General features: G+C 31.6%; 1 protein-coding gene across 2 annotated transcripts in view; it reads left to right on the forward strand.

The window, feature by feature from the left end:
- Positions 1-5,661: 5,661 nt before the first annotated feature.
- The window catches only part of LOC110033138 (zinc finger CCCH domain-containing protein 25), a 38,260-nt gene continuing 26,584 nt past the window's right edge, over positions 5,662-17,337 (forward strand). The window contains exons 1-4 of one of the 2 annotated variants that reach the window (XM_020737024.1): positions 5,662-5,863; positions 6,389-6,622; positions 12,129-12,238; positions 12,354-12,541. In XM_020737024.1, the coding sequence (XP_020592683.1) occupies positions 6,450-6,622; positions 12,129-12,238; positions 12,354-12,541 (471 nt within the window). In that variant the 5' untranslated portion in view covers positions 5,662-5,863; positions 6,389-6,449. The remainder of the gene's footprint in view (positions 5,864-6,388; positions 6,623-12,128; positions 12,239-12,353; positions 12,542-17,337) is intronic. The other variant, XM_020737025.1, reaches the window with a different exon arrangement.

The following is a 17,337-nucleotide window of genomic DNA, read 5'->3' on the forward strand; positions in this document are numbered from 1 at the left end:
AATTTAGTTGAAATTTTTGGTAATGAAGAAAAACTTTAAGTAAAAAGTTTTTAGTGTAGAAAATGATTAATATAAGTAACTATCTTTAGTAAGAAACATTGTATTTTTGAAAATTTTAGAGATTTTGACTTTTATTTTTAATACTTAAATTTCTCTTATTAAAAATAATTTTCAAAGCTATTATTATATTTATAAGTAAAATTTTTGTATCAAGGCTTTGCTTTAGGAAAGGAAAAGTAGAATTCAAAATTATTAAAGGCTTATTACGATATAGTAATCCTTACCTAAAAAAAGAAAAGGAAAAGAAAAAGAAAAAGAAAAGAAAAAGAGAAAGAAAAGAAGAAGAAGAAGAAGAAGAAGAAGAAGAAGAAGAAGAAGAAGAAGAAGAAGAAGAAGAAGAAGAAGAAGAAGAAGAAGAAGAAGAAGAAGAAGAAGAAGTGAGGGAGGAGAAGCTTGAGGAATAGTGCCTAATAAAAAATTGGTTCTACATTTATTCTTTTTAAAGTATAAGACTTGAGAAAATCTTAAGCTTATAGATATAATATAGTAAGTAAAATTGTTCTTAATAAAAAATTTTAAGTGAAGTCAATAAAAGAACTAAATTCTAAATTTGGAAGACTTGCAATATTTTTGAATTAGATAGGAACTCATATTTTCATCTTTCTTAACAATAAAAATTTATAAACTTTTAGTTGGTCTCATTTATTGAATATTTTTTCTAAATTGGACTACTATATTTCTAAATCTAAATTTTAGTAACTCCTAAAGAAACTCATATACATATCATACATATTTAGCTTTTAAAGATTGAAGTGTCACTTGAGGACAAATAACATTTTAAGTTTGGGAGATTTTGATACGCCTAAAATATATAGTATTTTTAGACACATTTTTATACCTATTATTGAGATATTGCGCTGTAATGGAAGGTATTTTTGTGTTTTTCTTTCAGGTACAGGTAAAAAAGTGAAAAATGCTTAAAGTAGTGAAAAAGGATCAAATTTGGAGCAAATAGGTGAAAAATGTGCAAAAGTGTTTTGGCGCCCAAGCGCTAAATCCGGCACTTAAGTGTCATTTAAATAGAGAATGTCGCGCCTAAGCGCCAAAGGCCCCATGCTTAAGCGCCAGTGGCAGTTATTGGATGAGTAAATTCAATTTTTGCAAATTTTAAAGAAGTTTTTGAGGCACTTATTGGCTTAATAGGTGGTTACAACCACCATGGACGAAAATTATTATGAAAGGATGCATCTCTTGGGGAAATACATAGAATCAAGCACATTTTGAAAAGATACCAAGGCACCTTTTGGAGAATTATAAAAGAAGGAAGATTGAGACTTTGAAGGGGGTCCTGAAAGTACTGGGAAAGCTTTGAAAGTTCTAAAATTGGGTAGTTAGTTGGAGTGATTTTCAGACATCACATATTTATCCCTTTTATTTTAGTTTTATATTGAGAGTGCTGTAAAAGAAAAGAGATTTAAAGGAACTTCAAAAGTTTGGTGGAAGACTTGAGATAAGTTTTTATCTTTTGTTTTAGACTACTTTTGATTTTAATTGAGACTTGTTGTTGGTTTAATAATTATTTATACTTTTAAACTAAAGTGTAGTTTTGTTTTCTCCATGGATTCAAAGTAGCTTTCTTTATCTTTCTTCTTAAAATGATAAGTAATTAAGTGTTGGATGGAAGTTGTGGAGAGTATTGATCTTTAATATTGGAAGAAGTTGTGATGATTTAAATCCATGTACTTCATTTACTTCTTGATTTGGCCAATCCAGATGTTAAAATTTGTTGTGAGAACATGTAAGAGTCGGGCTGGTATTGTCTCAGTCAACAATTAGAAAGAATCACATGAGGTTGTATGAATGAGAATGTAGTTCATATGATTGAGTGCAAATAAATAGGGAAATATTCATTGAAGGGTGTAGAGTTAGAGGACTTTAAAGTGACAGGTTAAAGCCCCCAACTTGGTTTATTGTTTTAGGTTCTGATACTAGATGTTAGCCCTGAGGTGGAGGCAATCGAGGGAACTCTTAATTGAGAGCTTGTATCTTCGCTGTCTATCCGGTCTTCAGAACTATTCAAACTTTAAATTAGTTAATGTTCTTTATAGCATCTCTAGTAAGGGTAAAGAATATTATTGCTTATATTTGGCACAACACAATATGCATACTTCCAGAACAGAATTCTTATATGTATTACTTATCGTTTTAAGAAGAAAGACAAAGAAAACTACTCAGAATCCATGGAGAAAACAAAACCACACTTTAGTTTAAAAGTAGAAATCATTGTCAAATCCACAACAAGTCTCAATTAAAACCAAAAGTAGTTTAAAACAAATGATAAAAACTTATCTCAAGTCCTCTACCAAACTCTTGAAGTTCCTTTGAATCTTTTCTCTTTTACAACACTCTCAAAATAAAACTAAAATAAAAAGGATAAGTAGGTGGGGTCTTGAAAGTATTGGGAAAGTTTTGAAAGTTCTAAAATTGGGTAGTTAGTTGGAGAGATTTTTCAGGCACCAACAGATACCGATTATCACTCTAGAGCTTCCGCTACTCCCTCACCTGAGAACTAACATGCTCTGATTAGTTTTTAACTAACATAACCAAATTGGGGACTCTAATCTGTCACCTTAAAATATTTCAATTTTACATCCAACGAAGTATATTTCCTTATTTATTTGCACCCAATCCTATGGATAACATATTCTCACATGAAATCAAATGTGATTCTCCTTTTGTTGTAGAAATCTTATCCTCTTTTTAGAACATATGTTTCTCAACACATTTTAACAATTCAATTAGCCAAATTAAAAAGTAAATGAAGATCAGAGTTCAAATCATCACAAATTATTGATATTTAAAATCGTAGAAAATAAAATCAATTCTTCACAAAAACATTTCTTCAAAGTAGGGAGAAGGATAAAGAAGACTACTCAGAATTCATGAGAATGATATGATAAAACATGGAATTTATATATAAAAAACAAGTTTACAAACAAAAGAAATGAAAATTACAACTTATCTCACAATCCTTCCTAAGAAAATCCCTAGAAGTTCTCTCCAAGCCTTTCTCTATTTACAAGCACCTCAATTCTCTCTTAGAAGTGTAATGAAGAAGAAATCTTTCACCTTCCCTCTCCTCTTACTACCCTAGAAGATAATCTCCAAACCCTTGAATTTCTCTCTCTATCACTCCCTATTGGTTCTCATGCCACCTCTCTTTTTTGCCTTTTTTTTCGCCCCCTTGAAGTTCTTCTCAAACTCTCTTTTATTTTTGGCTGTCTCCTCTGAAGGAGTATCAATTTCCCTCTAAAATTTAAAAGTTAAACCTTTGAATTCAAAAGATATGTCTATTTGATCCAAGAGTCAAATCGCTTCATATTAGAACCTTCCAAAGTGTCTGAATGCATTGAATCACTCCATGAGGTGTTTAGAATAAATGTCCCTTTGAAAATTTGCGCAAATTTGTCTAAAAAATGCCTTAATTTGAAAAAGTCGCATTTGGCACATCATGTGTTAGCGCTCTGGATTTTGGCGCATCATGCGCCCAACCCCAAAATTGGTTGTTTTTTGCTCTAAATTTTGCTCCTTTTGCCATTTTTGCTCCAAATTCCTAAAAATGGTATACCTGCAACAAAAATACAAAAATACATTTCTTTAAAGTGCAATATCACTAAAAATAGGTATAGAAAGGGTACTTAAAATAATATATTATTTTTGTGTATCACTTAATAGTGAACTAGGTTTAATAAGTAAGATTTGTCTTAATTGGGATAAGAAAAGGTGGACTTAAATAATTGATAAACACTTTCAAACACTTTAGGCCCTACTTTAACTCTGGGCATTAAAATCCTAAATGACTTTGTACTTGCCCTTTAGCGTACTCATTCATATAACCGTCAAACGAAATGTTAAGTGACTATCTAATTTCCTTCATTTCTTGGGATAGTTGAAATATCAAGGTTCACTTAATAATATGATAATTCAATTTTGAGAAAATTAATGAAACAATATAATAAGTTCAAAATGAACTTGAAAAGTTTCAAGGGTTTTTAAAAGGTATTCATGGTCGTGTCCCGAACATTTTAAGATCTCATGGATATTTTATAGGACAATTGAACTTATTATATTTTTGTTCTAGGAAATCATCTGCTAAGATCTTTCGGGACACAATGAGTCATGGTTTGAGGTTTGTTAGCTACACCTTAACCTATTCTGGTCTTTCCTGTCTTATTTAATTTCCTACATACATACTTACATACATACATATATATATTCCCGATGACTTGAGTATGACAGGTCTGACTTCATCAAACACATCTCTCACTACGGACGACCGACATCTACAGCTCATGGACCTTGGGTTCACAAACCTACATAAAACAAAATAATGCAAAAAATATTAGGGGTCATATATTCATTCTTACGTTTATATTTCAGAGTTATTTACTCTTTGTTAAGGTGTTTAGTGAAAGAGAGTTAGGTAGACAGATTTTATTTTAGGATTATTCTAGTAATATTTAAGCATTATTATGTTATCACTCAAGTATATCACTCAAGTAACTCAAGTATTCTTTAAAGAATTATTTAGGTGATATTATAGTATTATTTCCGTTGTGTTATTTGGTGTTAGTTGTTATTATTAAAGAAAAAACATGTATTATAATTATAATTATTATAGTATTATTTAGGTATTATTATGGTATTATTCTAGTATTATTTCGATTGTATTATTTATGTATTACCATAGTATTATTTCAGTTGTACAAATGAAATTCAGATTTTATTCAATCTTCTGAAGATATTACTTGGGTAATATTTCGGTAATATTTAGGTAGTGTTAACTAGTGTTAGTTTGATATTATTTAGGTAATATTGAGGTAATATTTCGGTAGTGTTAAGTAATGTTAGTTTGATATTATTATTAAAATTCAGGTTTTATTCCGGTGTTATTCTAGTATTATTATGGTAATATTAGGTGAACTTGTGATTTGTTACTCAACAGTAAGTCAGAGCTAAAATACTACTAAAATACTACTAAAATATTACTAAAAAATAGTCACTCTAACCTTAATACCCGAGTGATTTGTTACTCAAATACTACTAAAATATTACTTCAATACAATATGGATGAATCTCTACACTCTGTTAACAGTCTTGTTAATGAAAGTAGAACTAGCAAAATAAAATTTACCTAGATGAACCCTCTTGAATTTTCTTCTTCTTATGCTATTTCGTTTCATTTTTCTTGCGTTTATCAACCTCCATTGTCGAATCCTCTTCATTCTCCATTATCAACGACTCTTCGGTCTCCATTCTCACAGGGCTTTTTTTTCGGTTTTCGTCTGTATGGGCTCGGATTCCATCTTGGTAAGCATAAATCGCGATTTTACTTCGATCGGTGAACAATAACAGAAAACCCTAAGCTTTTCTGAATCCAAAACCCTAAACGATTGTCGAATAAATGTGCTCTACGCTCGGGCGACGTTTAGCTTTCTAATATCTGACGTTTTGGTGAGACGCGCGATTTAATTTTTAGGTGCTTCGAGTCGGACTCAAGCTTGGTTGCGCATTAAAAAAAATTAAATTTAATTTTTTTAAGTGTGGGGTGCATTTCCACGTGTCACACCGGTGGGGATACGATGTGTTTGTAAGTTTGTCCAAACACCCTCGCCTACATCGCTTCCCTTCTCCCGGTTTAGCCCAAAACACCGCCTTCCTCACCGAACCCTCGCGATACAGTCGCAATTAGAGCTAACTGGGAAGGCAACGGCGGGATCGAGGCTTACAGAGACCCCAAACTGCCATCTTTCTTCTCCTTCCGCACCGTCCCTGCCGAAAGCATGGAGGCAGATGGAGGAAGGTAACTCAATATCCTCTTTTTCGCACGAATCGCCGGTACCGGATTTACTAAATTCGCCGATTCACGGGATTTTGTAAATCCCGAACTTACGGTCGAAATCAGTAAAATCCGGATTTAAATCCGCGGCTTTATTTTGTCCAAACTGACCGTCTGGCAGGATTAAGGTCAAATCCAGGTTAAATCCTGCCCTAAATCCGTTACCTCTTACCAGAGCCCCTTATGGATTTCAGTTAAATCTCGCCAGGATTTAACTGAGAACGGAGGAGAGCCGGGATTTAAGATTACGGAAGATATGAATTTATCATTTTGTCTGTTTGTTACGATTTAGATCCCCTTTAACTGAGATTTTTAGTATGGACAGATAGAAAAAATCTGAAGATTTTTCAGTTTTTGTTTGTTTATCTTCTCTCTCAGTATTGTTTTAACGGTTTGAATGATTTTGTTGCTGTTTGATATTTTTTTGGTTTCTCTCTCCTGTTTTTCTGCGTCAAACTTGTCAACTATTGATAAAATATGTATGTGTAGCTTGTGATTAAAAAGAGGGGCATTATAACCCAAGTCAAGTTGACAAACTGGGTTGCAAAAGATGAATCCTCTGACTTTGGTTAAGCGCATCCAGAAGATTAATTCCACTGAGGCAACGCTTGGTATATCAGAGGAAGCGTCCTGGAATGCCAAGTTCAAGGACTCTGCCTACATATTTATCGGCGGTGTCTCATATGATCTCACGGAAGGGGATCTTCTTGCAGTCTTTGCTCAGTAAATTATCCATTACCCTTTTTTCTCAATTTTATAAGAACTGTTTTATATGATAAATCAATATATGCAAAACCCTTATTATGCTTGATTCTTACTTCTGCATGAAATCATCATAAATTGCTTTTTTGGTGCACTGTATATTTTATTACCTTATAATTCGTTAGCCTGATGCTTTTATCCAACTAGGAGGTCTTATTGAAAAAATAGTTTTGTAGATTTTCCATACAAATCAGTAAAATGATCTCATCTCCAATGATCTACCTATAGAAATCAATTTAGTAGTCTCAATTGTTCATGAATGTCACAACAAATTTGATTTAATACTTTTATGGCATCTATAACAAAGCTTTAATCCCACTACGTAGGGTCGGCTATATGAATCCTTTTTTTCCATTGCATCATATTTAGTGTCATATTTTCATTTAGTTCTAATAAATTAAGATCATTTTTATACAATAACCCAAGCCTTCCTAGGTCTACCTCTGCATTTCTTAACACAAGTCAAATCAAGAACATCTGCTCTCCTAATCGGATCATCAGATGGTCGACGCTTAATGTGACCAAACCATCTAAGATGACTTTCTCTAATATTGTCCATCACAGGAGCTACACCAACCCTATCACAGATATATTCATTTCGCATTTTGTCTCTAAGTGTAAAACCACTCATTCACCTAATCATCCTCATCTCGACAACACTTAACATAGTATTATGCTTCTCTTTTAAAGGCCAACATTCAACGCCATAAAGCATTGCAGGTCTCACCACTGTCTTATAAAATTTTCCTTTCAGTTTAAGAGGTACTTTTCTATCACACAAAAGGCTTGAAGCATTCCTCCATTTTAGAAATTTTTGGCTGTTGTAAGAAATTTTTTAATTTATGTTTTCAAAGAAAATATAATAGTGTGGCACACAATGATTCTTTTCTATCTCAATACACAAAACACAAAGCAAACATAATTACAATGCTCATGAATTTTATGCCTTATTTAAATGTGTTATTCACATATAATTGCCATTTAATTAATCAAAATTGAACTAAATTTTATAATAATTTTTAGCAAAGATAATGATACATTTAGCAATTACAATTTCCAATGATTTAAAAGCTAAAAATGTCGAAGATTAAGGAAGGAAGTAATGCAAGTGTGCGAAAAGATTATGAATACTTCCGAGATTACGAGATTTGTAAGATACTAAGAGGTACATGTAAAATGAAGAAAGAGAGTGAAGATAAAACATTGAGAAGTGTACAAATGATACACCGAGAAGCAGTTTTGAGGAGCTGCTACTGCTAGTGTTGAAGTACATGAGAAAATAACAGGCAAGAGGATGTGCAGTGGAGAACAACCATGAAGTAACAAACTCTAGTAGGAGGAAAAAAAGCAACAATTGGCAACTTAGTGCTACAAGAAAATCAATGAGGAAAAGCAATCATTTTTGGCTTACTTATTGCGGCAAATGCTACAATGAAGTACAATTTTGTTCCAAGTTGAAATTGAGCGTGCAATGCTATCTCATGGTGACAAACTATGTCTTGTGCTTGTGCTTTCCTGGCAGTTCATGCTTTGCATGTAAGTCCTTGTAGAGTTAAATCTTTGCATCCCTTTGTTCCGTGGCTTCTAAAGCACGCTTTTAGTAACACCAATTTATAGGCTAGTGCGCACAAATAATATTTCAATATTTTTGTATGCTCTCTCTTGCTTGTATCCATGGAAATATATTATAAAATATATGACTTCTGTCTGTAATTTTGTTCAAAACAACAACAACAAGCCATTCCCACTGTGGTGTTGACTACATGAACCCTTTTTCTCCATTGTGTCTTGTGTGTCATATTTTATTTAATTTTAATAAGTTAAGATCAATCTTTTATCCAACATGCCCAGTTTTTTAGGTCTACCTCTACCTTTTTTTTAACATAAATCGAATCCAAAATATCGACTCTCCTAATCATATCATCAAATGATCGACATTTAATGTGACTAAAGCATCTAAGACGACTCTTTAAACTTGTCCACTACTGGAGGTACACCAACCACAGATATATTTGTTTCGCATTTTATCTTTGAGTGTAAAGCCACCCATACACCCACGCATTCTCATCTCAACAACACTTAACTTAGTTTTATGCTTCTTTTTTATAGGTCTTCATTCATTTCCTTAAAGCATTGTAGGTCTCACCAGCATCTTATAAAATTTTCTTTTTAAGTCTAAGCGATACTTTTCTATGACACGGTAGTCTCGAGGCATTCCTCCATTTCAACCATTCAACTTGAATTTTACTAGTAACATTCCCATCCATATTACCATCACTTTGTAAAATAGACCAGAGATATATAAAACATTCACTCCTTATAATGATTTGATCACCTATTGGTACAATTCTGTTACTATATCTACTACTATTAAGATTAAATTCCATGTATTCAATTTTATATCTACTCAAATGAAGGTCTTTAGACTCTAAAGTAGACCTCCATAGTTCAATTTGTTTTCTGAACTCTTTCTCTAGCCTTATCCACAAGAAGGATATCATTAGCGAGAAACATACACCAAGTTACGTCCTCTTGTAAATGTCTAGTAAGAGCATCCATAACTAAAGCCAAAAGATACGAGCTTAAAGTCTGTCCCTGACGTAATCCAACTGAAGTAGGAATATACTTGGTCAATCCTTCTTCTGTTCGAACATATGTAACAAATCTAATATACATATCTTTAATGACTTGACTATGAGTCATATCAACACCTTTCATTTTTAGAACTCTTCAAAGAACTTCTCTTAAAACATTATCGTAAGCTTTTCTAAATCAATAAAAGTCATATGTAGATTCTTCTTACTTTCTCTATGCTTATTCATCAATTCTCTCAATAAATGTTTAGCTTCCATAAATCTAAAATGATTATGAGAAATCTTTATATCACGTCTTAACCTATTTTCCATTATTCTCTCTTATAATTTTAATGCATGACACATCAATTTAATTCTTCTATAATTTGCACTCTTATGCATTGCCTTTATTCTTAGAAATGGGGACCATAACAATCTTCCTCCACTCCTCAGGCATCTATTTAGTTTTTAAAATAAAATTAAAAGTTTAGTAAGGTAAGAAATTCCCAAATCTCCTAAATACTTTCATACTTCTTTTGGGATACCATCAGGTTCTATTGATTTTCCACAATTGATTTTCTCTAAAGCCTCCTAAACTTCCTTTTTTACTAATGCGATAGTAAAAATAAAAATTATTATTATTATTAACGATATAAAGATTAGTAGATCACTAAATTTAATCGTATATTCAAAAACTTCATTAAAATATTTATTAAAATTTTCACCCGCCTATGTCGAATATTTTCATCTAAGGAAAATATTTTTTGTTTTTCATCTTTAATACACGTTACTTGAATAAATCTTTACTTTTCTTTTATCATTGTTTGACTAGTTTTTATATATATATATATATATATATATATATATATATATATATATCATTCTCTTTAATATACAATCTATTATAAATATCACTACAAACTCAATTTTTAGCATCACAAATAGTTCTCTTAGACCTCATACGAGCCACCTTATATTTTTTCCAATTTTATAAACTTTACATATCAATCAATTTTTATAACAAAACTTCTCAGGAAGACATTTAATTTTGTTGATGTAGAAAAATCTCTACTTTAACAAGATAAAAAAGATTGATGAAAATCTATTCAGTCCGTCTTGTTGTAATCATTTATCAGATAACGACATTTGTTATCAAGCTGGTCAACTTTACAAATCTTTTTGTCAGTATGTAATTTAATTTTGTTATTGAAGAAAAATCTCCATCTTAACAAATTGAAAAAGATTTGATCAATTTCTATTGAGTCCATTACATTGTAATCATTTATCAGTAAGGACATTTTTTATCGAACTGGCCAACTTTACAAATATTTCATCTATCCTGAATTCATCTATTTGTTAATAAGAGAATACTAACAATGTGCTTCGCTTCTATTTCCATAATTCAAGGCGTTTGATTGATTATTTTCATTTGTTTGAGGATTCTGAGACTTGATCACTAGCACTTTGCTATCAGTTGTGAACTTCCATGGAAATGGTTGTATTGTTGTGGGGAAGTCCATGGACACTTGATTTTACTCTACACCTAGTGAAAACTGTCCTTTTATTAGATGCTAGTAGGAAATGGAAGGTGGGTGCATGCTGAACAATGCCTGATCAAAATGTGATGTTCTCGTAGCAATTATTTTTTGTTGTTTTATTTCATCAAATAAAGCGCATTTTGAAATTCATGCTAAAATTTATGAAAAAAATTGTAATGTATGGTTCAATTTTTTTTTTTAAATTTTTTTTAAATTTTTTATTTTTTTACTGTATGGTTGAAGATTTAAATTTCAGGAGCATGCATTTTTAGATGATATGTAAATAGATCCTGTTACTTGAGGTCTCTGGAAATGAATTATGAAAGGCTTTGGAGATTTGGCGGCTGGTCTATTTAGGTAAATGTGTGGCAAATTATGATTTCAAAAAAAGAAAACAAATCAAGATGCTACATGTTTTGGAAAATACATCATTAGTTTGGACTTTTAGTTATAGTCAGTAGTATTGTAACTTTAAATCTTTTTTGCTTTTTGGTTTCATTTGTTTGGTTTGTTGTTGGTTTATCAGTAAAGTTAGTTAGAAAAGTAGCTACTTTGCTGTCCACAATTTCTATTGTGTTGTGTTTCAGCTGAGTTATAGGAAAATTCATGCAGCTTTTCAAGCCCAAAGGGGCTTTTTGTCTGCAAGCTGGATTTAGTAAAACCCTAAGTCCATAAATCCATCCATCCCTTGCATTTAGATAAGTCCTGATTTAAGCTGAATTGAAGGCAAAATTGAGTTTACTAAATCTGAAAATTGCTAAATCCATGGAACTGTGTTTTGCTATTTGGCTGGATATAGTAAATCTATCAAACAGCCCAAAGAGTACTCATCGACCTTGCAGCAATTTATCCTACCACACAGTAGGTTGGAAACCCAATCAAATGAGTCCTTAGTCAGTACCCAAAATTGGGATAGACACTTATCAAGTGCTTTTCATCATTTAAATCCTGATTTCAAAACTCATGGTTTTGAAAGTTTGTAGGAAATAAACCGCATACTACACTTTCAAGATTGTCATTTGTTGATCCCTTCTGTGGATGTAACATACTCTGGACAAGCTATTTATTAAAGCTTGAGAAGATCTTTGTTTCGAGAAATATGCTTTGGTTTCTTATATTACTTTGACTTATTTGTTGTTCAATGTCTTTTTAAGAATATCAGCTGATCAATGCGTACGTTTTAATTTTCAGTGTGATTCATTAGTGGTTGTTTTGCTAGTGGTATGATGAATTATTCTGTAACAGTTAACTAAAATGTGGTTTTCTTGTTACATTTATTATTGTTCACTTTTCCATTTTTTTCCCCTTAAAACCATGTCATAATTGATTTATTTTGGTATTTACATTGATTCCTAGGTATGGAGAAGTTGTGGATGTCAATCTTGTCAGGGATAAAACCTCAGGAAAATCTAAGGGCTTTGCCTTCCTTGCATATGAAGATCAAAGGAGCACGGTCCTAGCTGTTGGTTGGTCAGCTTGAATTTGTTGTTTCTCCATATTCTCTATTGGTGCATTGGAAACAGTACTTTCACTAAAGAATTATCTTTTTTTTTTTTTTTGGTATTTCTTCATCTTATGTAGATAACTTGAATGGTGCTATGATTCTTGGTCGAATAATAAGGGTTGATCATGTTACAAGTTATAAGAGAAAAGAGGAAGAAGATGAAGAAAAAGAGATGGAGAAGAGAGAGGAACGTGAAGTGTGCCATGCTTTTCAAAGGGGCCAGGGTAATCATGGATCTTCTTTTAAATTTTCTCATGATGAGCAGGTAAGTTTCTATTTTTTTCTCTCCGCACCCTGCATCTGACTCTATTTATTCATTTTTGGTTTTTTTATTCATTGGGACAAGTTATGGGAAACTGTAGAAGCTATTATTGCTGTTGGTCTTGCTTTTGAAGTGTTATTTTGAGTCAATGTTCCTTGTGAAATTTTGTAAAGCAATTAAATAATTTTTTTTTAATCCTGGAGGACTTCTTCTAAAAAAAAAATTTATTTATATGGATAAAGTTATGGGGAACATTAGAAGCTACTATTGTTGTTGGGCTTGCTGTATCAATTATTATTTCGAGCTCAATGATGATTCTGGAGATAAGTAAAAGTAATTAAACCAATTTCTTATTTATGACTTCTTTTGTTCATAACTTCTAGCTGTGCGGATAATTTTTTTCTCATTTTTCCTCTTTTCTCTCGCACCAAATGGCATCCTAGTATATCTTCAACTTAAAATTAGCTTTAGGGTTTAGAATAGTACATGTAATGCGATTGCTTTGGGTATTAGAAATGTTGTGATGTCAGTATTGTAAGGTCTTGGGGCATGTGTGAAACTTTTATTGAAGAATAATTTTGCACTCCTCTCTTGTAAGCCAGACTTAGGATGCCTTTTTATGGACTAAGGCTTGCTTTGAAAGAGACAAATGAAGGTCGCGTGCTCTCATATGCGAGATCAATTGTTTTTCTTTTCTCTGATATAATTTAGGTAAAAATCTAACCATATTTTCTTTGATGTTTGGTAAGGGTTTATTTAGAAATGAGTTTGAGGACTTCTATGAGTGCAATGTGTCAAACTTAATTATCCCTCTTCTTGGAGAGTGCTCTTGGTCAAGGGTCTGTTTGACTCAAACATTCAGAAGACATGCTAACTTTAAAGATTCGGGAGCTTGTTTGGGGAAGGTTTGGTTAAATTTATCAAGCCCTTGTGGATATTTAGGGTTTAATGGGTTATAGTTTATTTTTTATTTGGGGGCCATAACCATGTTGTGAAGACATTCTTGTTGGCAATCATGTGCTTATCTTCTGAAATAAAACCTTCTAAAAACTAGATGCTGAAGCGGTGTGCTGATTTATAATTTGTAAAGAAGGCCTTCATAAGCTTAGAAATTTTGCCAACCTGGAGCTATAGCTCTATGATAATAGTTAGGGTTAATCCTACCTATCTATGTAGGAGACAGTAAGCCGGACTGAGTAAGGTTTAAAGCTTTCTACTCATTAGCAGATCTCTAAGCAATATCTCTAGAAGAAAGCTTATGAAATTATCGTTAAGAGTGGGAGTTTAGATCTGCTCTTATGATTTTGGCATCATGAAGCCTTTACTTTGGACAGGTAGAATGGAATCCTAGTCCTATTATTTAATGTTTAAAGCTTTGTCCTGGGTTCGCAACAACTTAAGGAAGCTTTTTTTAGATTATCAGAGCTTTCCCTAAACTAATCTGGAAAAATTTAGGAGTATAATGCCTTGGCTCATGGCTACCAAAATTAAATCCTAGTTCTGGAGTAGGCAACGCTATGATAAAGTTAAAGCTGAATTGCAGTAGTGCACGAGTTAACCCCAAAGATTAATTGTGGCACATATAAATATACATATTTGGTAGTTTAAAAAAAAGAATGTTGATTTCAATTTTATAAATATGTAAGGTTTAATTTTTTTATTTTATATGATTTTGTCCTGGTTATTATTTTGTTTGAGGACTTAATTTGAGTTTTTCAAGAACTTTTTCAGGTTGAGGTAGAATTATTGTAGCTCTACCTATGTCGGCTTTAAAAATTTTCAGGTGGAGGTGATTCTACTCTTGATCATTTAATCTATGGCTACAATTCACAGTTATATTATTTTTATTTATTCTTATATGAATTTCAGATCATATCCCATTACAAACCCAATCTTTACTGCTTGAAACCTTTAATGGTCTTCGCACTATAAATGAATATTGGTTCAATCAATTAATGATTATTCAATCTGCTATTATTAAAATGCCTAAATTATAGTGTCTATCCGATGATGACCCCGATTTAATCTTAGGAATAACTTCTTCAAAACCTTCCTCTCATTTACCCAATCCTCGATATCCATCAACTTGGTTACACCTAAACATAACCTACTTCTTTGTTCCTTAATCCGCACGCCTACCTTTCATTCTTCCGCCTCAATCTTTTGCAACCAACGTAGTGATTCTACTATTGATCATTTAATCAAAACCACTTTTCCTCATATATTCAGTCTTCACTTACATACATATACATCATTTTCTCCAGAACTTTCTAAATTTACAAAACTATGCGCTTTTGCGTCCTCTTTGTCTATACCTTCCTTTTCTGAAAATCTTTTACAGTTTTGGATTCAAGATGAACCTATAGCATTGAACCAATTAATCTTTCTCTTATTATTAGGGTACGCCCTATGAAGTACTCCACTAAAGCTAAAAAAGAATTTCAGATTCAGATTCATGAATTATTGAACCTCAAATTAATTGAAACAAGTACTAGTCCACATAGTAATCCTGTTTTTCTAGTTCGAAATCATACCGAATTGGTTAGAGGAAACACACGTATGGTTATCAATTATAAAAAACTTAATGATAATACAAAATTTGATGGTTATTTCTTACTAAATAAAGAAGTATTAATAAATCATATCAAAACTATCAAATGGTTTTCTAAATTAGATTGTAAATATGGTTTCTGGAAAATTATAATGCACCCAAACAATAGAGAATTTATAGCTTTTAGTACTTCTCAGGGTCACTACCAATGGAAGTTATGCCTTTCGGTTTAAAAAACGCACCACAAATATTCCAACGATGTTTGGATCTTATTTTTGCTGAGTTATCCCAATTCTGCCTTTTCTATGTAGATGACATTTTAATATTCTGTTAGACTATTGCGCAACACTTAAAACATTTAACTTTATTCTCTCAGAAAGTACAAAAGCATGGTATTGCTCTAAGTAAAAAGAAAATTATTTTTCTCACTAATATTATTGAATTTTTAGGACTTACTATAGATAATGACGCAATTGAATTACAAGATCATACTTTAACAAAAGTTGATTATTTTAAACCGATTACTAATCAGAAAGATTTACAACATTTTTTAAGTTGTATTAATTATGTTGAAGGATTTATTAAAAATCTTGCATATTTAAGAGCTCCATTACAAAATAAATTACACAAAAATATAGTCTGGTCTTGGGATGAAAACGATCAAAAAAATTTGTAACAAATTAAATATTATTTTAGAAATCTTTTAAAACTATATTTACATATACATGGTGATTATTTAATTATAGAAACTAATAGTTCTAAATTAGCTTGGGGAGCAATTTTAAAAGCTCGACGGAAGGTGACCGAACTCTTATGTAGATACACTTCAGGTACGTATTCAATGACATAACAAAAATATCATATTAATGAAAAAGAGTCACTAGCAATTAAAAAAATAATTAAAAAAATTAGAAATTTTCTTAAAAGAAATGTTCTTGAATAGGACAAATAGTAAAACAACAATTTCATTTATTAAAGAAAAAGTTATAGACTCTATACTTAATAAAAGACTAATACGATGATAAAGTTGTTTTTCTGCATGCACGTTTGATATAGAATATATTGATGGAATGAAAAATGCTCTTGTTGACACTGATACATGATTTATGCAGTAAATAAGTATGACTTCAAATACCGAAAATATGAAGATATATGATATAACTGTTGAAGCCGACAAGTTTATGCCAGACTTGAACAATTATTTGGAAATACTTGAAATACAGATATGAAAATAAGAATGTGAAATTGTCTACAACAATAACATTCTAATAGAATTACTAAAAAAAATTTATCTTAATAGAGAAATCCATAAAGAAGATTTACCTTCTATAATAGAATTACAAAAAATACGAGATTTCAGGAATCTCAAACTTATGAAGGAAAAAGAAACACCTGCCTCTCCAAATATTAATAATGTACATTCATATGCGAAGGTATTACAAAATACGTCAAATAAGTCTTCAAAGAATATAAAAGAAATAGCCGATGAATGACAACAAACATCATAATATAATGAACGAATTAATTCACAGCTTTATTTTCATTCGGCTGGAAAGTTTTAAGTCATATATATATATATGGAAATGCAGATGTAAGACTTATTATAGGATTATATAACTGCGGACTGTTACACATGATTTATTTAGAAGAAAATATTTTAAAAGAACTACTAAAATCAATCATTGAACATAGGTTGATTATGGGAGAGGGTAATTGAACATAGGTTAAGACGCATCACAAAAATTTCTCATAATCAATTTGGATTTATGCCGGGCAGGTCTACTATGGAAGCTATACATTTATTGAGAGGTTTGATGGAGAAGTTCAGAGATAATAAGGAGAATCTACATTTGATTTTTATTGATTTAGAAAAAGCTTACGATAAGGTTCCAAGAGATATCCTTTGGAGAGTTCTCGAGAAGAAATGTGTTGATATGACTTATATTCAAGTCATTAAAGATATGTATACTAGAGCTGTTACTTGTGTTCAAACTGAAGGAGGATTGACAAAATATTTTCCTATTCTTTTTGTTTTAAATCAGGGATCGACTTTAAGCCCATATCTTTTTGCTTTAGCTATGGATGGTCTTACTGGAAATCTACAAGAGGATGTACCTTGGTGTATGCTTTTTGCTGATGATATTCTTCTCGTGGATAAAACGAGAGAAAAAACCCAGGAAAAAATTGAATTGTGGAGGTCAACATTGGAGTCTAAAGACCTTCGTTTAAGCAGAACTAAAACTGAATA

The sequence above is a fragment of the Phalaenopsis equestris genome, unplaced genomic scaffold, assembly GCF_001263595.1.
Source record: "Phalaenopsis equestris unplaced genomic scaffold, ASM126359v1 Scaffold001096, whole genome shotgun sequence".
Lineage (NCBI taxonomy): Eukaryota > Viridiplantae > Streptophyta > Magnoliopsida > Asparagales > Orchidaceae > Phalaenopsis > Phalaenopsis equestris.